The following is a 25,838-nucleotide window of genomic DNA, read 5'->3' on the forward strand; positions in this document are numbered from 1 at the left end:
AGTGGCGTCACGTGACTTTACGCGACGGACGCAGCCTGCGTTGCGTGCTGAAACCGGCTGTGCCTCGTCCGTCTGCAGAAGCAGAGCAAGGACCGTTTTGGCCTGGAGGGAGACGAAGAATCCACCATGCTGGAGGAATCGGTTTCTCCCAAGAAGTGAGTGGAGCTCGTGCATCACCTGATGATCATTCTGATTCAGCCAACATATTCCAGCCATTACTTGTGAATTTAAATTTCAGCGTTTAATTGCGCGTGTAATTACATTTCTGCCTGCCCGCCGTGTCCCCCCGAGAGAAGTCGGGCCGGAATTAACTTTCATTTTTTTTCTTTTTTTTTAAACGGCACAATAACCTTTAGAATGCAATTTGTCACAATTTCTTTTTGCAAGTCAAATCACAAACACCTCAGGGTGAAGATGCTAAATTATTATTATCATTAAAATTCAAAGTCAAGGCAGGAGGCAAGTTAAGATATCAAATCAGCACAAACTGTTCCGTTAACTGATTCTTATTCCTTTATCTCTGCAGGACGCTCGGTCGTTGTCATCTTGTACCTGATTAAAATGCAAAAGAAAACAGCTACAATTACACATGTATTGACAATGGAAACACCCGTGGTTTTAAATGTTACCACTTGCTGACAGGAAAGGCCGACATATTCCTGCTGCTTAGGAGCCAATTGACTCATGTTGTGGCTCTCCACACAGAAAACATAATTGTTTGCTCTCAACAAAAAAACAAAACAAAAAAAAGAAAAACAAGCCATGATTAACCAATGGAGTCAGGAGCATCTGTTGAGCTGGGCAAGAAAACAGACATTTTCCCAGTTTTTTTTGTTGTTGTTTGTTTTTTTTCAGTGCACACTCAGTAACGGTTGTTTCCCTGCCGAATGTTTTAATTGTTACGGCTGTTTTATCCTCGGGAACAATTAGCGTAATTTACAGCCAAACCAACACAAAGGAAATAGTTAGGATGAAAGCGCTTCCAGAAGTCAGTTTGTTCAGCCCATGCATGAGCAATTAGTCCGTTGCCTTCCAGCCACGGTGGCAAAAGAAAAAGGAAAAAAAAGAATGAGGCGTGAGACTCTTCGTCTCTCTCTCTCTCCCGTGCAAGGTCGACCATTCTGCAGCAGCAGTTCAACCGGGTGGGTCGTGTGGAGCACGGATCGGTGGCACTTCCAGGTATAATACGGTCCGGCTCCGTCGGCGGCCCTGACACCTACAACGTCGGCTCCATGCCCTCGGCGCAGCAACAAATCACCACGGGGCAAATGCACCGAGGACACATGCCTCCCCTGGTGAGCCCCAGCAGTTTGACCTACAAGCAGCAAAGATAAACACAGCAGCCCTGAAGGATGCTCTGTGTAAAGCAAAATTGAGGCTTGAGGGTATTTTAATGATTCACAGCTATTAAATTTTGCTAATCATTTTTATGGTAAGTAGTATTTTTGTTATTAGGTAAGAAACATTTTTTTTCAATAAGTATTTCTAGGATTGTGTGTTTCTTGTCTCTGGCAGAGAGCGTCGCACACGCAATCACAACCACCTTTTTTTTCTCTCCTCACACTTCTACACAGAGGCAGGGCTTTTTTTGTCCATTGCTTTTGTGTGATTGTTGTGTTTGTATTTGTTGTTGTTGTCAGAGTCATGCTCAGCAGGCTCTGATGGGGACCATCAACAGCAGCATGCACGCGGTGCAGCAGGCTCAGGCTGACCTTGGATATGCTGATAATCCGCCTCCTCTGGGCCACGACCTGGTCAGTCTGCTTCTTTTTCTCGCATCCCACTGGATCTGACTCGCATTACTAATCAGATTTGTCTCCGTGTAGTTAGGACGAGCAAATGTCTGGTAAAAACACTGGCTATATTTAATACCAGAGTGTTTCCAGAGCTGTAGGTGTACAGCGGCCCCGAGTCCCTTTAATCCCGAACACCAAAGTTAATGTGAGCTGGAAATCACCCGCTGTGATGAAAGCCGATATCTCCTCTCTCTCTCCTCCTCCTCCTCCACCCAAAGGCATCCAGGGCTTGGGTTCAGAACAAAGTGGATGAGTCCAAACACGAGATCCACTCTCAAGTTGATGCCATCACAGCTGGAACAGCGTCTGTGGTCAATCTCACGGCAGGTGAGTTACCATGAGAATCCCGACAGTCCTGCAGCGCACGCGCCTCATTTGACTGATTTATACAAATCTCATTCAGTGTATAAAACTCATTTTTCAGCAGTTGAGTGACAAAGATTAGAGAGTGATTGAAATCGTAAACACAAATACGGTGAATGAAAATTTTGAAATAAATATGATGTAAAAATTAAAACTAATAATTTAATTAAAAACAGGGCAACCACTGACATTGTGAAAATATTGTATTATATTACTAGTACACAGTAAATATATTGCATTGAACTGCACCATAAAACAAGTTAATTGCATCTATTCTTTTTAATAACCTCTAGGATAACAATTAGTCATTATCACATTTTATTAGTTAATTTATAGTAAACAAGCGATTCATTTTCATCCCCATTACTCATCATTTGAGAGAGAAAGAAATAGCCAGAGGTCAATCCTGAAATTTGCTGACAGCAACCTTTTTTTAATCTACCTATGAGTTACTGAGATCCAAAACAGTGGCTTCATAAACACATTCATCAAGTCAGCAATAAGCGCTTCCCTGTCATGTTTTTTTCTCTTTTTTTTTTAGCCGCAAAGTTGTCCACCTGATATTTTCCCTGATACGTTTTCATCCCTGATGAATAAATCCTTAGCTTGCTGTTATGAGGCTCATGTTGTTGCCAATCTATCTCTCTGCTCTCAGTGTCGGGTTGGCAGGATGCCAGTCAAGTTCCTGCCAGCCCTTTGCAGCGTTTTAATCTTACCTCACCATCTGTTTGGAGGCAGTAACACTCTTTCTCACTCACTCACACGCACACACACACACACACACACACCTCCCTAACCCAAAGTTTTTCCGCCGTCACGGCTGCTCGCCCCATCAGTTCAGCCTCGTCTCAGCGAGACGCCCTCATTGCGACGCACAACAACATTTGCGCCTCGTGACGGGGAAGCTGAATCGCGGCGCCGACCGAGATGCGCGGCGGCAGAGGAGGAGTTGAACTGTGATGACGGCTCCGCCTCCCCCGTCTCCGCAGGTGAACCCACGGAGACGGACTACACGGCGGTGGGCTGCGCCATCACCACCATCTCCTCCAACCTGACCGAGATGTCCAAGGGCGTCAAGCTGCTGGCGGCGTTAATGGACGACGAGCTGGGCAGCGGACACAAGCTCATGGGCGCCGCCAGGATGCTGGCGGGAGCCGTGTCCGATCTGCTCCGATCCGTCGAGCCGGCCGCCGCCGAGGTGACGCGTCCGATGCTCATTTGACCTTTGCAAAGCAGCCCCACATTCAGTCCAGCGCCGCATGCCTTTCCTCTTACCAATGTCTCATACTTTACAAATGAAGTTTGTTTTGAATTCATTCGTAGGACTGTGTGTGTGTGTGTGTGTGTGTGTGTGTGTGTGTGTGTGTGTGTGTGTGTGTGTGTGTGTGTGTGTGTGGACATGGAAACCACCCTCACAACTGCGTTCATGTCGTCCTCCTGCAGCCGAGGCAGACGGTGCTCACAGCGGCAGGAAGCATCGGACAGGCCAGCGGGGACCTGCTCCATCACATGGGGGAGGGCGAGACCGACGAGAAGTTCCAGGTTGGAATCCACCCACCGACTGTTTCTATGACGCTGCACTCCAAACAGGAAGACGCACACTCTCAAAAAGTGTCAATACACACTTACGTAACCCCACGAGGCTTTATTATTAGACGGTGGATTTTATAACAACGGTACGGGAGCCTTTAATAGTAACAACCAATAAAAGGCAGCGCATTGTCTCGGCTATCTGCCGTCACAGTTTGCAGGCTGTAGAATGTGCCTGGCAGCATCGCTGCACCAATCTCTTCGCTCTGTGGTGTCTTCACGGTGTCTCGACAAGGCCGTGTTGTTCATGTTATTTCAGCTATGCTCTTCAATTACATATAGATGAATGCACATTTGAAAGACTCTGTTCGAACATGTATGGAGTGTGCCACTATTTCTTTCGTGTACACAGTATTGCACAATACAAAGTGATGTTGCCTGAACCTGGATTCTGCACTGAAGGACACTGAAGATATAATGTGGAAGGATTTAAAGAAAAGAGATTAAAGGGCAGGTGCAGCTCCTGCACTGGTTTGTTTTGGTGCACAGGCACATTCACGCTAAACGTGCAACTTTCCTCCCTGCCTTCACAATTGTTCCCTCCCTCCGTCTCCAGACATCATGTCAATAAAGAGCAAATGGCAGCGAGCAGATACTGTTTGTTCCTGTTGATGACACAGCCTGCGAAAATGTTTGCCTAAATTGTAATTTAGAAATTGTAAATTCTATCACCCGACATTGCCCACAGCGCAGTCATGGCCATGTTGTATCTGTCATATCCTTGTTTGCTCAGTGGATGTTCGGGGCTCGACATGCATGTTGACGCAAAACTGTGGCCCCTGCCCCGGTTTGTTTTGGTGGCTGTGGTAAAAAAGAGTTGGCCTACAGTGCCTTTAAATCACTTTTCTTACTAATTACACACAGCACCACAGTGTTGTGACTGTATTAAGCACCATATCAATGGAACCCAACGAGCTCTGAACATTTACTTTGCTGCTTACTTTTGTTCACTCGTGCACAGCTGTGCCGCGTTTCAGTGAAGGACGTTGATTAATGTGTTGCAGGACACCCTGATGAATTTGGCCAAAGCTGTGGCCAATGCAGCTGCCATGCTGGTGCTGAAGGCCAAGAATGTGGCTCAGGTGGCCGAGGACACCATACTGCAGAACCGGGTTATTGCGGCTGCCACGCAGTGTGCCCTGTCCACCTCGCAGCTGGTGGCCTGCACCAAGGTACTGCTCCAAACTGGTTCACCTCAGTAGCTAAAGGTGGTACAGCACTCACCAGCATGCAGGGGGTCACTTAACAGAATTCTTATAATGCAGTGGCATTTCACACCTAGGTCCTTTGTGGCACCTCATAATACCACCAATACTGTCAAGAGTCAACAGAGTTTAAATAAATCCTGCAAAAGTACACTGTGTGAGCTTCAACAGGTTTGTCCAATAAACTGTGCTGTGTTTAAACCAGCAGAAAAAGGCCTTGCTTCCCTGATGATGTTAGAACACTCTTCCAGAATTTAACCACCACTATTTTATTATCAAACTGTTGTCTTCTAATTCCCCATCCCCTCCCACCTCTGCGTTGCGTCACCAGGTGGTGAGCCCCACCATCAGCTCCCCGGTGTGTCAGGAGCAGCTCGTGGAGGCCGGCAAGCTGGTGGACCGCTCCGTGGAGACCTGCGTCAAGGCGTGTCGCTCGGCCAGCGGCGACGGCGAGCTGCTGAAGCAGGTGGGGGCCGCAGCTGGCATGGTGAGCCAGGCCCTCGCCGACCTGCTGCAGCACGTCCGGCACTACGCCAGCTGCGGCGAGCCCATCGGGCGCTACGACCAGGCGACGGACACCATCATGAACGTGACGGAAAACATCGTGACCTCCATGGGGGACGCCGGTGAGTTGGGAAGGATGAAGACGCTGTGTGCTTCAGGTTACAGCAGTTTAATGCCTCTCTGGTTGGTGTTTACTTACAATAAGAGGCGTAAAAATCAATCTTGAATGAAAAACATCTGTCACCAGACCTGCTCTCATGTGCGCAAAGGGTGCCCCGAGACCTTTTCCTGTGCTCGGGTGATCAGAGAAACCCCCGCGAGGCATTTTCAAAGGCCGCGGCTATTTGTTATGGTCCGAGACATGAGGCCGAACAACTTTCAAAACTCCAAGTTCAATTCTCAGGGGGTTGTAGGAAACATGTCATCCAAAACCGCTACAGAGCTCCAAGTCTGGTCTCAATCAGCATCAAGAAGGCTTTGAATCTTAAAAGGAAACACATGAGTTGAGCGGCGCAGGGGTAAACTTTTACCTTTTTAATAAATCAAGGAGAAAAGAAAAGGATCTTTGGAGTCGTAGCGCAGTCTGTGAATCCAGCTTGTTCTGCCCGGCTGTATTGCTGTCTTGTCAGTGAAACGTTTCTCTGGATAAGATATTTTCAGCTGGTGGTGGGTGTTTGAAGCACTTTTTATAGCAGATGTGTGGGGAGATATTTCAATGACTTTAATTGTTGAGGGAGAGGATGACTCATAGGAAGTTCACGTAGGTGAACATATTGAGAGGACACACACACACACACACACACACACACACACACACACACACACACACACACACACACACACACTCAGCATACTGTCTGGCTGACATGATGATTATAGGTTTGTTTTGTGGAAACCTGTCAGAAATCTTATGTCTTGTCACTCAATGACTCTTCCTATCAGTCAAAGCCAAGCCTCTCTTTAGTCCACTTTCAACTACTAAACTGAAATGGGGAGATTATTTTAGGTCGACAAATATTTAAATGGCAGACATATACCTGCACTAAAAGCCTTTTTTCAATAGTTTATTTATATAAGAATGTTCCTTGGAGATGAAGCCTTGCTTTTGCAGAGACACTCGGCTACACAAACCTGATTGCATAAAAAAAAAAAATCCCCTCTTTCCTCTACGGCGTCGGTGAGGATTAGAGGTCTTGATAAATTACTTTGCTCACCTCAATTTGTTTTCTAACCTGGAGGCCACCATTGTCCACTAGATATTGATGTCCTGATCCCATTGCATTTTTAGCTGATTTTTTGTCTTCAACCTATTTCCAGTTGTTACAGATTTCATACAGGACTTTAGTCGGCCTCTTGTGAAAAAAGAAATCTATAACTTTCCAAACTGAATAAACGCATATTCAGGCATCATGTGTTTGTAAGGGGAATGAAATGATTGTGCCTTTACCACAACACATTCTCATCTCAACATTACCAAAAACTACAAAAATGATACCCATTGCCTCCTCGTCTGGCACTCAGTATTCAGGGTTGGACTTGGTGGGGGTGAGATTGGCCAGTCATTCCTGATTGCGGCACCACTACTGCTCACTGTCGCCTCAGGGAAGGGGTCAAATGCGGAGGACAGATTTTGCATCCTTGGGGATGTGACCATCCAATCGGTGGGACTTTAATAGTTCCATTGTGTTCAATATGTCTGGTGGGACTTTAAATTTTCATTTTCCAGATGCCACAATCCTGTTGTTACTGACCAGCCCTTGGTGTGTGCGAACAGGTGAGATGGTGCGCCAGGCACGGGTGTTAGCCCAGGCCACCTCGGACCTGGTCAACGCCATGAGGTCTGATGCGGAGGCTGAAATTGATGTGGACAACTCCAAGAAGTTGCTCGCAGCTGCCAAACTCCTGGCCGATGCCACAGCCCGGATGGTGGAGGCTGCCAAGGTCAGTCAGGAGTGCTCAGTGTCACGGTGTAATTGCATTGTTAGGTGCATCAGTGATTTATTTATTGTCCCTAGTTTAAGTTGGTGTCCACCCTCAACAAGACAAAGCGTGTTTAGGATATATGTATAAATAGAATGACTATTTTCACAAGCAGTGCACCTATTGTTTGTGGACACTGACTCTATATTCCTCTTGGTATGTCATGTTAAATAGTAGCTGAAGCACAGGGTACTAATTTCACAAAATGCACAGTGCAGTAGTTTTGTGCAGTAGTTATTGAGACCAATTCACACCATCATTAAAATCAGTCTGTGGTTCAGAATAAAAAGCCAAATAATTTACTGTCAGATGTTTTTCTTCAGTCAAACATCCATCAGCACTTGTTTGCCATTGTCAAACAGACATGAGGTAACTTGGAAAACTCAGCCCAATGCTCATTTGCCTCAGTTGTCAAAAATGTTGCTTCTGTTATCAGCTGACGTGAATTATTTGACTTGACATCACGCCTGTGTCGTGTTTTCATGTGCTCGCAGGGAGCGGCTGCCTACCCCGACAACGAGGACCAGCAGCAGAGGCTCAGAGAAGCTGCCGAGGGGCTCCGTGTGGCCACCAATGCCGCAGCTCAAAATGCCATCAAGAAAAAACTGGTCAACAGGCTGGAGGTAAGTGACGACCGTCAACCTGATGAATAGATCATCACCGCCGTCCGGATGTGGTCGATTATTAGTGTCTTAAGTAGCAGCGCGGCGCAGGCTTTCCCCGTTTCTTTCTATCCCTTGTAGCAGAGATTTATAAGTCCCATTAGTGCTGCGAGTGAACCATCTGAGTGTAAAGATCTGTGTTTAGCCTTTGGTGTCTGTTTGCCCCTAATGATGAGAGCCCTCTCTGCTCTACGGCACCCAGTGTCCAATTTCCCCCAGCGCGTAAACCATTACCCAGGGCTGAGAGCAGCCCGCTATCAAAAATACATATCTCAGTACGGCTGCATGCATCAGATGCTCGCAGTAATGGGCTCTAATGGTTGCCGCGCTCCGTGAAGGAAACACGTGAGCCGCAGAGGGCCAGAATACTCTCACGTCTGCAGCCGTGCATGTCACAGTTGATGCAGTCCTATCAACACAATGCTTATTTTATATTTTCTCCCCCATTGTGCCTTCGCTCTGCCAACTGTGTAGATGTTGGTAAATGAAAACGCCCAGTCAGTGCAGTGCACTGTGCTGGATGATGAGCTACGTGAGTTCCACAAGACGAATGGAGAGCATAGTTTTGTGTTCAAATTCCAGCTTGGTGTCTTTGTACACGCTTCCCCAACATGTAGCTCCTCAGTCTTAATGTGGCCTAAGCAGTGCATTAACTGCCTCAGCGTTTGGGTCTTGTAAGCATGGTACAGAGTAAAGCATGCCGACGGTCTCATGAAATCAAGATTGAGCGGTGCATCCCGTGCAGTTTCCCTGCCCGCGCAAAACGTTTGGGATGTGGCCCCTCTTACTTAGATGAGAAAAGCTCGGCCGGAGTACGTGACGTGACAGCTTTATACGCCGCACGATAAAAGACTGTTAGTGTCAGCCAGTGCTCTTACTTTAGCCTAAACGATTCCCATTTGTGTGTCCCCAACAGCTCGCGGCGAAGCAAGCGGCAGCTGCTGCTACGCAGACCATCGCAGCTGCCCAAAACGCCGCCGCCTCCAACAAGAACACAGTCTCGCACCAGCAGCTAGTGCACAGCTGCAAGGTAACGGCATTTGTCAGTTGAATGTGACATAAATCGCTTTTGGACTTTGCCTTTGAAAGGGTTGAAACAAATTAAGCGAATCAAGCGTCCAAACGTGGACAGCGCTTCTCCCTCCCAGTCACTAGAGGTCACTCTCACTCGTCTCACTATTCTCATTTACTGGTTACCAAAGTTGAGGTAGCAGTTCACATGATCTATGCAGTTACGGTGCATTTCACGAGAGTGTCACACAGCCCAGCAGACAGGAGTCTGTCAGCCTGAAGTTGGTAACTTGTGCAATTGCTTTGACCTCATGTAGGAAATGATGATTTCTGCAGTTCATCCAACACCCATAACTCTTGAACTTCTTTGGTTGCTGACAGACATAAATAACATTCAATGTCATCACATATCCCTGCCTCGTTGTCAGCCAACCTGTCCAGATAGAAATATAATGAGCATTTTCAGTGGAACTTCAAAATTGAATACAAAATACATTTTACATCAAATAATTGCATTCTTACCCCTACCAGCTAACAGTTTTCTTTCATCGTTCTGTCCGCGTACTATTAATATCATCTAAATGTGTTTGTTTTGTTTAGTGTTGTCATCACCACTTTTCATCAGCCAGTGTTGATCCTTTATTTTGCAGGCGGTAGCAGACAGCATTCCCCAGTTGGTGCAGGGGATGAGGAGCAGCCAGGCCCAGCCTGAGGAGCTCGGTGCCCAGCTTGCCCTTATCATGGCCAGCCAGAGCTTTCTGCAGGTTTGACCTTTGACCCTCTTGTCAACAGTCTTTTTTTTAATGAACCTATTACTCCTTTTCCACTTGTATTATTATTTTTTCTTTCCTCGTCTCTCAGCCCGGGAGTAAGATGGTAGTGTCGGCAAAGTCAGCCGTTCCAACCGTTGCTGATCAGGCTGCAGCCATGCAACTGGGCCAGTGTGCAAAGAACTTGGCTACCTGCCTGGCTGAGCTCAGGACAGCCACCCAGAAGGTATCTTGACTGTATATCATTAAGCTTATTTTTGATTTATTTTTTGCAAAGTGTTCATTGTGAGGCTACACTTTGGGAACCTTGTTTCTGATGTGTAACTTGTTTTTTTGCTACGTAATGCAGACTGACATCCTTATTATGACGTCCTATCGTGTGGTTACACATAAGTCACACTTACACGTGTATGTTGTCTAAAGGCCCATGAAGCCTGCGGGCCACTGGAGATCGACTCGGCCCTGAAAACCGTGCAGACGCTGAAATGTGAGCTGCAGGATGCCAAGATGTCCGTCATCGACGGCCAACTCAAACCTCTTCCAGGGGAAACGGTCGGTACACAACCGTGCTTTTTGAACGTGCTCTCAGCCAGTGAGGCCATCTTGAAAGTTGCGTGTGTGTTTTTTTCTCTCTCTCTCTCTCTCTCTCTCTCTCTCTCTCTCTCTCTCTCTCTCTCTCTCTCTCTCTCTCTCCCTCTGTTGCTGGAACAGCTGGAGAAGTGTGCTCAGGATTTAGGTAGCACATCCAAGGCTGTGGGCTCCTCCATGGCTCAGCTGCTGACCTGTGCGGCGCAAGGCAACGAGCATTACACAGGTGAGCGCAAAATGCACCGCGCACACAGAGAGACTGCTGGTCTCACGTGCACAAATTAGACACTGAGCTGAATGATTTGGGTGCCCGGGGTGGTTTAGACTGCCGAGTCAGTGAGCCTAATAAACACTCCCGGTGCTGACTGTAAAATGCAATTTGAAAACGTTGTTTTGTTAAGTTTTGTGCCAGGCGGTATCGCCAGCGCGGAGGCTGGCAGAGGAACTGACGACTCCTCCGCTCATGCAGTCACCGTTGCCCCCCCCCCCACTCCCTCCGACACGGCGCGGCTGCTTTTCCGTCAGATTGGGCTCGTTCTCGGATCTCGGGGGAGGAGCGATGGAGACAGATAGAGAGACGCTTTTTCTAACAATGAGCGTTCGCAGCCGGCGTTTTTTTCGCGCCGTGGCCCAGGGTGCAGCTCGCCGCTCATTCATCTTGTTTTCACCGGAGTTAACGTTCCATCAGCAAACGGCTCCACTTGGCTGGTTAATGCAATTTGATGCAATTTGCCGCTTTTCTTCTCAGCTTTGTGTATAATACGCGAGGGCCACCTCCCGTGCGGGCCATATTTATTGCATTAACTCATTTATTTAAACAATGAGGGCATTTTCATTACCGCAGTCTGCACTCGGCGTGGCGCAGCCGGCCCCTGCCAGCCGACCTGGCAGTGGCAATTACGATTATTGTAGAGTTAGGCAGCAGGCACAGCCCTGTATTGCTTTAATAGGACGGCTGCAAGGACTAATGAGATTGAAATGAATGTGTTTCGCAAAAATGCCACTTTCAATTTCTTTCGAGAGGTTGTTGCCATAGCTAACTACCTCATAACACTGGGAGCATGCCGAGTATAGCTGTGTTGCGAAAACACAAAAAGTATGTTTTTTTGCTACTCATGAAACAGTACATTTGTTGATAATTTTGCAAAAACGAAACGGTTGTCACAATAAAAATATGATCCACTATACAACAGCATAATTCAGAAAACAAATTCCAAAAATTCTTTTTAACACAACTGAGTGTGAGTTCTTCCAATGTAAGAAGTAGAACGTGCAGCTATTTGTGTACAAATGTAAGGGAGTAAAAGTAAAGTTGTCAAAAAAATAAATACTCAACAAAGGATTTGTGTGATCAGTGTTTTTCTCTTGCTTTTGTCTTTCTAATCCCAAAAGTGCTATTTTATTTATTTTCGCTTGCTGGTCGATTGCAGGTGTGGCAGCCAGGGAAACGGCGCAGGCTCTGAGAACCCTGGCTCAAGCAGCCAGAGGAGTGGCAGCCAGCACCAAGGAGCCCCAGGCTGCAGCTGCCATGCTGGATTCGGCCCAGTATGTGATGGAGGGCTCGGCCATGCTGATCCACGAAGCCCACCAGGCCCTGGTGCATCCTGGGGACGCTGAGAGTCAGCAGAGGCTGGCACAGGTGGGGCGTCTCCGTCCTCCACTCTGACTCTCCCTCCTCTGCTCATTTATCATCGTGTCTTCCTTCCATCTTGGAATCCCTCCCTCCCCTTCCAAGCCTTGCTATTTTCTCTCCGCTCCCCCTGCCTTTCTCTCCGGAGCGCCGGAGTAAAAGACCTCTTTCTCCCGCCCCTCCCCCCAGGGGATGAACACGGCATCGGTGCCGTATCTACGACGGCGGTATAAATTTAGCGGCGTGGATTACCGTGCGCCAGGCGCAATTTGCATTGGAGATGCGTTTCTCTTCCACTTATAGCCCAGCCCAGGGACATGTAGGACAGCGCATTGTAACAATGACTAATGGCAGTCCCGCTGACTGGGCCGCGCGCTGTGTTTCAGGTGGCCAAAGCTGTGTCACACTCCCTGAACAACTGCGTGAATTGCCTGCCGGGCCAGAAGGATGTCGACATCGCCCTGAGGAGCATCGGCGAGGCCAGCAAGAAGCTGCTGGTGGACATTGTGAGTCAGGCAAACACTCGAGAATTTCCCTCTGAGCCCTGACTCTGTGGTTTTTAATGCAGGGGCTGCAGACAATTGGAAAGAAGATTTGAATCAATTCTAATACAGGAATAATAGAATAGAATCAGATATTAATTCTAACAATAATAAGTATAATCTAAATATTGTTTAATCATTATTATTAAATATAATCTGTAATAATATAGCACGTCATTGCTATCCAGTCAAAAACATTGCTCATGGTGTTGAGCATGTGATGTGCCAGTTACTGTTGTATATCAAGGTCATTTCCTCCTCTAGCTGGCCTAGCCAGTGCAAAATGGACGGGTTAGACTGAACAGTCCAGCTGTGGGAGACACTGCTGCAAAAGAAAACTAAGAACTGAGTAACTAAAATAAGAAAATATGAAGCAGCGAACATCAAGTATGGCTTTACAGAAGAATGCCAATGATTATCAGCATGTTAGTCAATACATTTCTCATTCTAAATGCAACAAGTGTTGAATAGCAAATAAAAGTGTAGAAAACAATGCTAAAAGTTGATGTTTCTTTACATATTTTGTCTGTTGGTTTGAGAAGGGGGTCCCCGGCCAGAAGCTAATGCTGTTTGTCGGCCCATGGCATGGAAAAGTGCATTAACTTGCGTGTTTGTGTGCGTGTCCGTCCATCCCCTCGAAGCTCCCACCCTGCCATAAAACATTCCAGGAGGCGCAGACTGATCTGAACCACACCGCGGCTGAACTCAACCACTCGGCAGGCGAGGTCGTCCACTCCTCGCGCGGAACCAGCAGCCAGCTGGCCGACGCCTCCGGGAAGTTCAGCCAAGACTTTGATGAGTTCCTGGACGCTGGCATCGAAATGGCCGGACACACCCAAGTAGGTTTTGACGATGCGACCCCGGCCGACTCGCTTCATGTGAATCCTGCACAACCGGGAGGGTTCGTCTCTTCAGTGGGAAAAATCTCCAATGATGAGTGACTGGGCTCACATTTTCCGTGCCACTTTATTACCTTTGCTATTTAAGACATTTGTTAATGAGACCTTTTATCTAATTCGGTTAGGCATGTGATTGTCCCTCAGAGTGCCGGCACGGTCTGACTTAATGAGATCTTGTGATCTCCTTGTTCTGGTTATTTTGCTTATTAATTTGCTAAATGGTGGGATTGGAGTTGATGTAGCATGACGCCGGAGCCTTCAGTCAGGCTCGCAGTGTCCCGCTGACTGAAGTAGAGGACTTTGCGCCTGCCTGGCGGTGACTCAACTGGTTCGCCACGCTAGCGCCGGCGGTTTTCCACCGGCTGCGAATCCCTAATGCTAAGCTCCCGTTTCACCTCCTAGCAGAGGTGCTCTTTTGGATTGCGATCACGTGACTGCAAAGGCCACGTGTGGTAGCGTCGGCGCTCAGCTTGGCTAACGGTGTTCAGAGGCGGCTCTCAGTTGTGACAAAATTCATCTCAAGGCCATTCCGGCCGTTCTCCGCAGAGTTTCTCTTGGTTCAATCTAGATCTCCTCTTCTTCCCAGACAGTTCGCTGCAGTGTTTGTGCAGGAAAATCCCAGTAGATATTCAGACCAGGTTGGCTGGCACTGACAGCCCTTTCACTTAAGTCTCCTTTTTTTTTGCACCCTCTGGTGCTCTGTGTGAACTTCTAGTTCCTGTCTACATCCCTAAGTGCACCGTGTCGTTGCCATTTTTTCCTTTAAACAAGTGGCCGGTGATTGTAGGTAGTTGTATGTAATTTCCAGTGACAGTTCTAGTTAATAGCAGCAGCTCTGTACCTGTTTGTGACAAGTCCTACTGCGCTCCCAGTGTAGCTCAAGTCACTTGTCTCTATTTACCTTCACTTTTCTTTTTTTCAGAGCAAAGATGACCAGATCCAAGTCATCGGCAATCTCAAGAACATCTCCATGGCGTCCAGTAAGCTCCTGCTCGCTGCCAAGTCTCTGTCTGTGGATCCCGGGGCAGCCAATGCCAAGAATCTTCTAGCTGTTGCAGCCAGGTGTGAAGAAAGCACAAAACACTTCTTGTTGTGATTTAAATAGTTTCCCCTTCATTCTCTCCCATTTTTACGAGCATTTGGTTAAGAATCCAAACAGTTTGTCCCAAAAGTATGAATTCCGCTCCTGATTAGAGACGACCGAGGCGAGGAAAAACTGCCAGATTATTTTCTTAAATGTCATAAAACATTTTTTTTTAGACGTGAACCTAAATTCTACTTTCCAAGCAGTGTCTGTCCAGCATAGTTGGAAGCAGCACGTATTCTCCCCCTCGTGAAGAGTCAGGCAGCTGGCCCCACAGGGCTTTGGGCTTGACTGACTTCTCTCTGTCTAATTAGGAAGATGGAAGCTTTGGCTATTGGGCCTGTCTGTGCTCAACAAGGCTGAACACAAACTCAAGAAAATCTCAGCACTTGTGTGCGTGTGTGCGTGTGTGCGCGCGAGCGGCATTAGCCAATCACAGTGAGTGAGCGGCTAGCAGTGGTATGCTTCAGCAGGGGAGCTAAAGAGAAAAAAAAAGGAAGGAAGAAAAGAAATTGTGTGAGCGAAGCCAGGCTGTGCATGTTATCAAGAGGGACACATGTGAGAGCTAAGACGTGTGTGTGTGTGTGTGTGTGTGTGTGTGTGTGTGTGTGTGTGTGTGTGTGTGTGTGTGTGTGTGTGTGTGTGTGTGTGTGTGTGTGTGTGTGTGTGTGGCGTCCCTTTGCATTTCAGGGCTGTGACAGAAAGTATTAACCAGCTGATCACGCTCTGCACTCAGCAAGCAGCAGGACAAAGGGAGTGTGACAACGCCTTGAGGGAGTTGGAGGTAACACAGCACCACACACACACACAGAGATCGTCTCCCTCTCAGCCCCGGTCCTGCTGCTCATCAGCCAGAGTCTGCAGGCTTCCCCCCTCCCCCTTCACATTGCGTCCCACTTGTTCCAGACGCGAGTTTAACATCCCAACTCATCTTCGAGAATGATGCCCGCACAGCACACACAAATGACCGGACTTGTTGTCAGTTTCTAACTGGCATTCACGTCACTGTTGGGCATCTGCGTTTCCAGAATCAAATTAGCACAGACAGCTACAAGCTCGCGAGGGCAGATCAGCAGCAGCGACCATGAGAACGGATCACATTATATCCACTGATCCTGACCTTCGCTTTCAGACTGACTTTGTCTCCACAGCAGAATTTGACTGATATCCAAAAATACATTTTTCATTCTGTTGCTTTTAAAGAATTATGAACAAGTGGGTTTCTTTCAAGTGATTCGCTTTAGATATTGTCTTAAAATGCATTTGAATCCAATATTTTTTAATTAAAAAATGTTCATGGTGAGTGCATTAAAAACGACTGAGCACGAGTGTTGAATGGCGTACTCGTATCACGCAGGCTGTCAGGGGTCTGCTGGAGAATCCAAACGAGCCTGTCAGCGAGCTCTCCTACTTTGACTGCATCGAGAGTGTCATGGAGAATTCTAAGGTAACGGGAGATGAGGGGTGGGGCATGGTGGCTTCTTTTCCGAAGCCATTACCTGAGCTGTGTACTTAAACTGTCCGGGACGTGCGCGGCGGCCCGACTCGCGATACATTTCACCCGTCCTCCCGTTTCCTCAGGTCCTCGGAGAGTCGATGGCTGGCATTTCTCAGCACTGCAAGACGGGCGACGTGGTGGCCTTCGGGGAGAGCGTCGGCGTCGCCTCCAAAGCCCTCTGCGGGCTGACGGAGGCCGCGGGGCAGGTGAGCTCCCGCTGGCGTGACTCCCGTTGATTAGCGCGGCATCTGCTTTTCTCTCCGCGCGCCGTTCCCCCGCTTAGTTATTCAGACGCCGGGGAAGAATGCGGTGGGAAACATCTCGGCGAGGTTGAGCGCCTCCAGGAAAGGCCGTTCGCTGTCTGTTTGCGGCGGCGGCGGCGGTGACAGTGAGGCAGGTTTTATTCCAGGTTTCACACACCACCACCCCCCCCGCCACCCCCACCCCCGCACTCAATTGCGCTGTCTGGAAAAGGTTACACTCTGACAGATCTTTTGTTCCTCCTGCTTATCTTGTCAGAGAAAGCTCCCCTGGTGTTCGCTGTGTTTACAGTATGAGCCTATGTATCTATTCACGCGTGTCTGTAAGAACAAATGGTAATCGCGGGGAGGACAATAAAGAGTGTGACTGGAAGCAGACCTGCCTTCATACCTTTAATGTGTTTTTTTTTTTTCTGCTGCTGCTGTTCGGCCCGCAGGCTTCTTATCTCGTAGGTGTGTCCGACCCCCACAGTCAGTCGGGCCACCAGGGGCTGGTGGATCCCATCCAGTTTGCAAGAGCCCACCAGGCCATACAGATGGCCTGCCAGAACCTGGTGGATCCTGCTAGTAGCCCGTCCCAGGTGAGCCGGAGGAGGAGGAAGACGAGGAGGAGGAGGAGGAGGAGGAGGAGGAGGTCCAGCCATCGGCACATTCGTTTCAATGAAGAGTTGCTCACCAAGCGCAAAGGCCAAAAAAGTCAACCGTCTGACAGACGTTTTATTTTGTATTATGGTCAATGGGGAAAAAAATGCATTTTGGGACGCATGGTTTTTTTGGCTGCAGTACCTCAAGTGACCACTGTACAACAATCGCCATGGATCCCAGTCTGGTATCCGGTTCTTATAATACATCCCTAAGTTCAACCCTGCCTTGCACCCAGACACTGTAGGTCTCGAGTACATTTAAAGGTAACACACTTCAACTATCAGCAGATTTTCGATTTTCATCTGAGGCTCCAGCAGAGCAGCTTCACCGAATCATAGTAATACTCATCTATTAAAAATACTCCATAGATAAAACAGCACATTCAGTTGTCTGCTTACAGCCTCCTGCAGAAAACAAAAAAAGTTTGTTTTTTTTTAGCTTCCTGCTCAATCTGATGCTTTGCTGGACCTTCTACATGTTTGGAAGCTGGTTAGAAACGAGGTGTCCCTGAGCCGAGCTCCCAGGGAGAAACAAAAACATGGCTGGCTGTGTAGCCACTGACCCAGCACAGGTTTTCATCCTCTTCCAGTGCCACCTGCTTTCCAGAACTGCATGTTTTTAGAGGGAACTTTCTGTAAAGTGGAGCAGGCGACGTGAGTCATGGATGGACTTTTCACACCTATGGGGAATTGTCAGGCTCCTGACACACAAACTATTGCTTAGGAGGAAATAACATGGTTAAAGCGAAAGTTTTGCATCACGTTGAACCTCATTAGGTTTGCAAATCCCAACCGAACCTGGCTGGAGTGAGATGTCGTGAGGAGCCTCTATGCTGACTCTGCTCTGTCTGTCAGGTCTTGTCAGCGGCGACCATCGTGGCCAAGCACACCTCGGCGCTGTGCAACGCGTGCCGCCTGGCCTCCTCCAAGACCTCCAACCCGGTGGCCAGGAGACAGTTTGTGCAGTCGGCCAAAGAGGTGGCCAACACCACCGCCAACCTTGTCAAAACCATCAAGGTCAACTCCCCGACCGACCAAAACGTTGAGTGCACATTTGTTACAGACATTTTTTCTCCACGTGTGTGAGTATGCCTGGGACTCAGTCTCCCACAAAAGCTGCAGGATGACATTAAACCGTCACCGCACTCGTTTCAGGCTTTAGACGGGGATTTTTCCGAGGAGAACAGAAACAGGTGCCGCGTTGCCACGGCTCCGCTGCTCGAGGCTGTAGAAAACCTGTCTGCCTTTGCCAACAACCCGGAGTTTGCCAGCATCCCGGCCCAGATCAGCAATGAGGTACTCCATCCATTTTGATGCTCATCTTCTCTTGATTTACCCTCCAACTCCTCCCTGAAAAAATGCCCTACAAAGGAACTTGAGTCCTCTCTTGAATAAAATATAGAAAATATGTGAATTCTGCACCTAATGCCATTCAGCAAACACCTTCCTGTGAGCCAACACGCCAGTGTTTGCACAACCAACTTGAGGGGAAATTGGATTGAGTTCCAAGTTTCCTGTATCTTTCTTAGAAGTCAAGAGGGGACGGAAGGAGAAAGATGGCTTTTTATTTTTCCAATCTGAGCGGAACAAGTTCTCGCCGAGACTTCCCCAAGCTTTATGGCTGTAATCTTTGGAAGGGCAGTGTTTAACGGCGCTCCTTGCCTCAGCACAGCTGCTCTAATCTTCAGCTTGTTAATCTAATTGTCGAGGGAGGCTTTGGCACGGATCATAAAGACTGAAGGTGTTTCTTCCTGCATGCGTGTTTAATCTCATCCCTCCCTTTGATTGCACCTTTGATCTCTCCAGCTTGGTCAAGGAATATTAACAACTGTGCCGCCTCGATGAAGCTGTTGCTTGTTGACGGAGTCACCTGGAAGCTTGTCTCCCCGCGCCGCTAACCTCCCCGTTTTCGCAGGGCTCAGCAGCCCAGGAGCCCATCGTGCGCTCGGCCCGCTCCATGCTCGACAGCTCCACCTACCTTCTGGAAACGGCCCGATCGCTGGTGCTCAACCCCAAAGATCCTCCCACCTGGTCCATACTTGCGGGCCACTCGAGGACCGTCTCCGACTCCATCAAGAGCCTCATTACCTCCATCAGGTTGATATGAATCCCTCCTTTTGCCGCATTTGTCTCCAACCGAAGCCGACGGTGGTTTGCTCAGGTGGTAACTATGAGAAGGTGGTGGAGGAAGATGTTTGGAAGCAAGTCACGCCGCTACTTCACTCCCTGTTCCCCCTTTTGGCATTCAAAGGCGGCGATGAGGGGATAAGCTATGATGAATATGCTGCAATTTTTATGAAAGGCAGCAACCTGCCCACTTCTGTCCCCGCCGACATTATCCCTCTCTCGCAGGATACTCTGTTCTCTCTGCATTTGATTGCAACCTTGGCCCACACTTGACTCTGAAGTATCATTGTATTCCAGCTTCAATTCTGAGTGAGTGAGCAGAAATGTCGGTCGGAGGGGAGAAAAAGTGATTTTGCCAACAAAATCACTTTTGCTAAAAAGACATCACGCACAAATACAAACTGAATACACCATGCGCAGAACTCTGCCTTGTTCCAGCTCAACCAGGTCCGGCAATTAATCCCACTGTCCAGCAATGAATCTAAACCACCGTCTCATGAGCTATCATTCCAGTTTTTGGTTACAATATTTTTATTTCATTATTTTGTCTTAGTTATTTATTTGGGTCAACATGCTCTAATATATGGTTGTTTTTAAGAGCAATGACAGATGCTAAATGCTAAAGTGATAGGTTTCTAGTGGCCCACCACCACACTCTTCTTCTCTGCCAAACAGACAACACAACAGAACACGGACACAGGAAATGATTTTCAAACATTTCAAACATTTATTTGTTATCAGTCCCTGTTAGACCATTTACTTTTACTTAATGTGCTTTTTTTTAATTAGGATCTAATTAGCATGACGTGTATGCGTTAACCATTAAGTTTAAATGGTAAACAGGGACCTTTGTTTACCGCTGTTGCTGCCTTTGTATTGCATTTCATCAAAGATGCAGATGGTATTCTCAAGACAGACTACCATCGCTCTCCACAAGACAGAACCGTCATGTGCTGTATGATTTTTTTTTTTGCTCGTGTTTCTGATAATAGGGACAAAGCACCAGGACAGAGAGAGTGCGATTACTCCATCGATAACATCAATAAGTGCATCCGAGACATTGAGCAAGCTTCCCTCGCCGCGGTTGGACAGACCTTGCCCTGCAGAGATGATATCTCCATGGAAGTGAGTTCCAGCATAGCCGCTCGGCTCCATCTTGTCCAAGAGAGAGGACTTAATGGGATCTGTCGTCTTTCTGCCGTGACTTATGACACAATTCTCTGCCCTCCTCCGACTCGCCAGGCGCTGCAGGAGCAGCTCACATCCTCCGTACAAGAGATCGGGCATCTGATTGATCCCGTCTCCACGGCAGCCCGAGGCGAGGCCGCCCAGCTCGGACACAAGGTACCGGGATGGCCGTATATCTTCTCAGCCCCGCTGGATTTGCAAAGACAATTTTGTTTGCAGCGCTCACACGCTGACTCACTCTTTCAGGTCACCCAGCTGGCCAGTTACTTCGATCCGCTCGTCGTGGCTTCGGTGGGCCTGGCCTCCAAGCTGCACGACCATCAGCAGCAGATGACCATCCTGGACCAAAGCAAGACCCTGTCTGAGTCTGCACTTCAGATGCTGTATGCCGCTAAGGAGGGCGGAGGGAACCCAAAGGTAAAAACCGTGTAGTGAAGCTGTTTCAAGGCTTAGTTGTTAGCTACAGTTCTCAAAGGGTTGTGTTTAGAAAAGTCAAGCCATTTTTTCTTTTTTTTTGCCGCTGACTGAGAGTAGCAATAGAATCGCTCATGACCTTCACCTTTACATTTAATGCTTTTATCCGTGACTCATTGTTATGATAATAAACCAGTGCAAAACAAGTTTATTGGCTGCGACGAGCTCTGTTGTTGCTCTTTATAGGTGTTATAGGACACCTATAGTTCTAAAAATATTTCAACTTTATTCCACACGTCAGCTCACAGAGGAGCAGAGAATAATAATTGCCTTCATCCTGACACACACCACTCACTGTGAGTGAGGTATATCTGCTTTTCAGATGACATTTCCCCTTAAAACTTGCATAGTGAAATTTAAGTTGACCTTCTGTAAATATGCAACTGTTCCAGTACATTTTTCATAGCATACTGTTCCACAAACAGGACGCAACACAAGCATCTGCTCCATGAGTAATGGTCACTAAGTGTTCTACTTCAATGTCAATTTGTCTTTAAACAACTGGCATCATCAGGCTGTTGACACTTTGACATCATGGCACCAAGACAACATATAGCGGCAACTGTTGTTAGCATTGGCTTCAATGAATTGTGAACTGAATACTTTCATTATATAATTTATGTTTGCCATAGATTTCACCCCAAAAAGTACTATTTTCTACTTTAGTGAATAGTATATGCCTTTAATTTTCTGTGTGAATGCACTGCTTCATAATTCCAATAAATTGTATTTCAGTGTCCAGCAAATCCAAATCAATCAGCTTGCCCTCACCCTCCCATGTCCCCCCCCCCCCCCATCAATACTCCCCTTGTATAGCATGTGAACAAAAGAAAGAAGAAAATCAATTCCTGTGATGTCATTTTAAGCAGGACGCTGAGTTACTGTACGTACCAGCTGAGAGCTGCCGTCAAGCCCTCAACGTTCCCTCTGGCTGGACAAAGACAGGTGTCACCCAAAGCGTTAATGAGCCCACTGTGTCCCCAGGCGTGCCACACCCACGACGCCATCTCCGAGGCCTCCCAGCTGATGAAGGAGGCCGTGGACGACATCATGGTGACTCTGAACGAGGCTGCGAGTGAAGGCGGGATGGTCGGGGGCATGGTGGAGGCCATCGCCGAGGCCATGGGCAGGGTGAGTCCGTGTGTGCGTGATAGTATCTCATGAAAAGTCTGCTGTGATGGGCCAACACGATAAAACTGACACACTTGCCCCTTATCTGATGTGAGTGAAATGAGCTCTGCAGGAGGACTTAATGCCACAGTAGGCGTGCGTCCCTGTAAGTGGCTCTCATTAGTCCACCAGATTTGGAGGATGAAATCCGCAGTGGAGAGGGTGGTGGGGCGCTGATGGTAGCTGTCATTTATTTTGTGGTTACAGTTTTAGCTGCGTGGACAATTGACTGATACCAACTATTGCTTGGCAAATTGTATTTTAAATTTGAAATGACCGCTCGGCCTGTCATTTGTCCAATTATAAAAGATGCTTGTGTTCAGAGTTTCAACCTCATTTCTGTTTTTTTATCATCTCAGAAAACAGCCCATTTAGCCCCCTGTTTGGGGACTGCCACAAAAATACTGCTAAACCTGCTAAAACTGCTGCTTCGTTGTGAGTTGTGAATGAGAATCCAACAACTGTGGGGTCTGAACTGTTTGTATTAAAACCAATCAAACACAGCATGTGAACTGCAATACTACAGGTGTTTTATAATTGCACAGAATCTTTTTGTACTTCACAGTTCCACATCAGCCAATATTAGATATTTTTAGCTGTACCATATTGCAGCAAACTGCCTAAGGGGAGACCCTATCACACTCTCCCTCTAAACATGCTCCAAAACTGGCATTATTTTTGACTTTATGCTCATAAAATCACGCCTTTCACGTTTGTAAGAAATAATAAGAAAGAAAAATAAGGCAATGTTTGGTCATCGTTGCTTACAGACAGTTTGGTTTGGTTTTGTCCTGGCAGCAGTTTAGTTACACTGACAAGCGAGATGCATCTAAAACCTGCTTTCATGGAACCTCTTCAGGTGGATGAAGGAACGCCTCCGGAACCCGAAGGCTCCTTTGTAGACTACCAGACCACGATGGTGAAGTTCTCCAAGGCCATCGCTATCACAGCGCAGGAGATGGTCGGTGACACTGATTCCACACTTTTTCACATTTTCACGTAAATCACCGCTCGACGGTGACACGGCTGGAGAGCTGCAGAAACATGAATCTGCCCAACTCTGATGATCTATTTGCCAGATGACGAAGTCTGTCACCTGCCCCGAAGAGCTGGGTGGCCTTGCCTCTCAGGTGACGGTGGACTACGGACAGCTGGCTCACCAAGGACGCCTCGCCGCTGCCACCGCAGAGCCGCAGGAAGTAAGACCAAGCAGCCTCTGTCCTAGTGTGTCTGTGTGGGTGTGGACGCACAAATTGTCCACGCACTGCATTTCTCTTGCGCCGGACAAAAATATCTGCTTTCATTTGCATTTTACACCCAAAGTGTTGACGGAATAAATCCATTCACAAACCTGTCTTGCAGCACTTTGATGTAATGCTACACTCAAAGCCGCCAACAGCGTTGAATCAACTGGAAATAAAGCCCCTTTCGTCCTGCAGCCATTGTTTTCAAGAAGCATCCTCTTCTCAGGGCATTTTTTTCCATCGGACAATGAGTGGATATGTTGCACTAATGAGCGTACAGCTCATGTCGATGTCGTGTATACAGCAGGCATCTGCAAAAACGGCTGGTTACCATAGCGACACTGTGCCTTGACTAGCCTGAAAGCCTATAGTGATGCTTTTAACCAAGTGCCATCCACCCAGGAATCTCAGCCTAGCAACAAAACATGCATACATTTTTTTACATTTTCACGTCAGTTTTTATATCTGTACAGTTATGCAGTGTGTGTATATACGTATATATGTATACGTATATAAATGTATATATACATACAGACATATATATATATATATATATATATATATATATATATATATATACATATATATACATATATATATATTTATATATGTGTATATATATATATATATATATATATATATATATATATATATATAAACACATATACACATTATCCAAGTTAGAAGACAGATGGAGTGTAACCTAGTGATCACCTGCTTGTACTTTCAGGTTGGTTACCAGATAAAGACGCGGGTTCAAGAATTGGGACACGGCTGCATCTACCTGGTCCAGAAAGCTGGAGCTCTGCAGCTCAGCCCCACTGACAGCTTCTCCAAGCGGGAGCTCATCGAGTGTGCCCGCTCAGTCATGGAGAAGGTAAACCTCAGGTCCAGTTCACAATCTTTTTTTTTTTTTTTTAAATTCTTTTAAATACATCCTGAAGCAAAACCAAGGTTCCACCAAGAACTGTGTTGTTTATGGACTCCTTCCCCTGGACTGTCATCTAAGTGCTCACCTTGAAAAAAACAGATGTAGATTTTATTTATTAATGAATTTTAAACTGGACAGATGTGGACATAAACTGGAATATGACGAGCTGGCAGACCGAGCTGGAACTACTCTCACCGTTGACATCGTCTTTCACCTCTGCTATTTGTATTTTAAAGCGCCACCAGGGCATTGTTATGTAAATATCTTCTTTCAATTGTCTCAGACAGTTGCAATATACTTCATAAGTGTGTGCGTTACTGCGCCATTCAGGAAGCACTGTTTATATTCTAATATTCTCTAATATTCCTGTGGTTTATTGTAGAGCCAGGAGTGTTTTGCGTTTAAATTATTTTTCATGGTTTAGTAGCGTTTTTCACTTTCTACTTTTCGGTATTGTTGTCACACAGTTAGGAAATACAATGAAATGTGCGCTGCTGTTATTTTGACATGTTCAAATTAACTTTATGAGTTGACTGTACTCAAACGGCCTTCGTCACCAGGTCCCAGATGATGCAGTCGTGTTAATATGGACTAAAATCTTCGAGGACTGTTTCCAACTATGTAGAATCTATTCATTGAAGACTATTAAGGCAGTTCTGAGGGGTCTGTGGTACGAGCAAGATGTCCTAACAAAGTAGCCAGCCAGCGTGTCTTTCATAGCTGCTAATATCTGCAGCTTTTCTGCATCGCTATTATTCCTGTTATTGCACCATTCCAGGATGTAATGAGAGCTTGATCTCCTGACACTGCTCAGTGTGTAATAATATTAATGTCTTTCTGCTGCGACCCCGCCAGTGAGCAACCATGCAGCTCGGACATTAGCATTTTCCTCCCCGCTCTCAACAAATTGATCTGGGCCTCAAATCGAGTCAGAATAATATGAGGTCTCCCACCCGCTGATATGTGAAGATTGTGTCTGGCAAATAAGAAGAAAACAAGGAAAGAAGAAAAAAATGCACAGCTCTGGGGTTTGTTTTATGTGGTCTATGTGTTTATGAGGGAGTGGCATTCTGCAAAGTAGATGCGTGATGTGAATTATTGGGATTGTGCAGCAGACTTGGGTGTTTTTGACAGCACAGCTTCCTGCACTTGAAATCCAGCTAATCCAGGTGTTCACTTGCGTGCGTGGTTCTTACCTACTGCATTCAAACCCACAAAAGGGGAATGAATGAGAGAGAGTCTCTTTTTAGGGGCCGTCAATGCTTCTTCTTCCAACCCGCCAACACGTTTGTGTTTGTGTCCCTGACTCCCTGCGTGCCGTATGTTCCAGGTGTCCTTGGTGCTGTCGGCGCTGCAGGCGGGCAACAAAGGCACCCAGGCCTGCATCACGGCAGAAAGCGCTGTTTCTGGGATCATTGCTGACCTGGACACCACCATCATGTTCGCCTCAGCTGGAACGCTGAACCCTGAAAATGAGGAGTCCTTTGCTGACCACAGGTACAGTGACCTTGCAGCGGGCGAAGCGGGCACGCAGCGCAACAAAGAACTCCCGGCGACACAAAAGGAACTCATTGTGTTGGAAATAATAGCGAAAAAAAGATGAGTGGGTATCATGGAGTACGGATGACGCAAGCGAGATTAGAGTTGCTAATTTTTGTTTCATTTAGCAGACAAGCAG

The 25,838-nt window shown here is 47.1% G+C and overlaps 1 protein-coding gene across 4 annotated transcripts in view; it reads left to right on the forward strand.

Annotated features, from left to right (window-relative positions):
• The window catches only part of tln2b (talin 2b), an 84,206-nt gene that overhangs the window by 45,201 nt on the left and 13,167 nt on the right, over nt 1-25,838 (forward strand). For 3 of the 4 annotated variants that reach the window (XM_076038202.1, XM_076038205.1, XM_076038204.1), the window contains exons 12-45: nt 79-155; nt 1,112-1,295; nt 1,641-1,754; nt 2,015-2,123; nt 3,149-3,357; nt 3,603-3,701; nt 4,754-4,921; nt 5,286-5,580; nt 7,233-7,399; nt 7,933-8,061; nt 9,017-9,130; nt 9,762-9,875; nt 9,973-10,107; nt 10,305-10,433; nt 10,593-10,695; nt 11,900-12,108; nt 12,486-12,605; nt 13,283-13,480; nt 14,463-14,602; nt 15,315-15,408; nt 15,982-16,071; nt 16,206-16,328; nt 16,820-16,963; nt 17,882-18,067; nt 18,182-18,322; nt 18,942-19,123; nt 20,146-20,278; nt 20,396-20,497; nt 20,588-20,758; nt 21,800-21,946; nt 22,845-22,946; nt 23,065-23,184; nt 23,960-24,106; nt 25,491-25,657. In XM_076038202.1, coding sequence (XP_075894317.1) covers nt 79-155; nt 1,112-1,295; nt 1,641-1,754; nt 2,015-2,123; nt 3,149-3,357; nt 3,603-3,701; nt 4,754-4,921; nt 5,286-5,580; nt 7,233-7,399; nt 7,933-8,061; nt 9,017-9,130; nt 9,762-9,875; nt 9,973-10,107; nt 10,305-10,433; nt 10,593-10,695; nt 11,900-12,108; nt 12,486-12,605; nt 13,283-13,480; nt 14,463-14,602; nt 15,315-15,408; nt 15,982-16,071; nt 16,206-16,328; nt 16,820-16,963; nt 17,882-18,067; nt 18,182-18,322; nt 18,942-19,123; nt 20,146-20,278; nt 20,396-20,497; nt 20,588-20,758; nt 21,800-21,946; nt 22,845-22,946; nt 23,065-23,184; nt 23,960-24,106; nt 25,491-25,657 — 4,862 coding nt within the window. The remainder of the gene's footprint in view (nt 1-78; nt 156-1,111; nt 1,296-1,640; nt 1,755-2,014; nt 2,124-3,148; nt 3,358-3,602; nt 3,702-4,753; nt 4,922-5,285; nt 5,581-7,232; nt 7,400-7,932; nt 8,062-9,016; nt 9,131-9,761; nt 9,876-9,972; nt 10,108-10,304; nt 10,434-10,592; nt 10,696-11,899; nt 12,109-12,485; nt 12,606-13,282; nt 13,481-14,462; nt 14,603-15,314; nt 15,409-15,981; nt 16,072-16,205; nt 16,329-16,819; nt 16,964-17,881; nt 18,068-18,181; nt 18,323-18,941; nt 19,124-20,145; nt 20,279-20,395; nt 20,498-20,587; nt 20,759-21,799; nt 21,947-22,844; nt 22,947-23,064; nt 23,185-23,959; nt 24,107-25,490; nt 25,658-25,838) is intronic. The other variant, XM_076038206.1, reaches the window with a different exon arrangement.

Source organism: Nelusetta ayraudi, unplaced genomic scaffold (assembly GCF_046127955.1).
Source record: "Nelusetta ayraudi isolate G7.1 ecotype Tasmania unplaced genomic scaffold, CSIRO-AGI_Nayr_v1 ptg000053l, whole genome shotgun sequence".
NCBI lineage: Eukaryota > Metazoa > Chordata > Actinopteri > Tetraodontiformes > Monacanthidae > Nelusetta > Nelusetta ayraudi.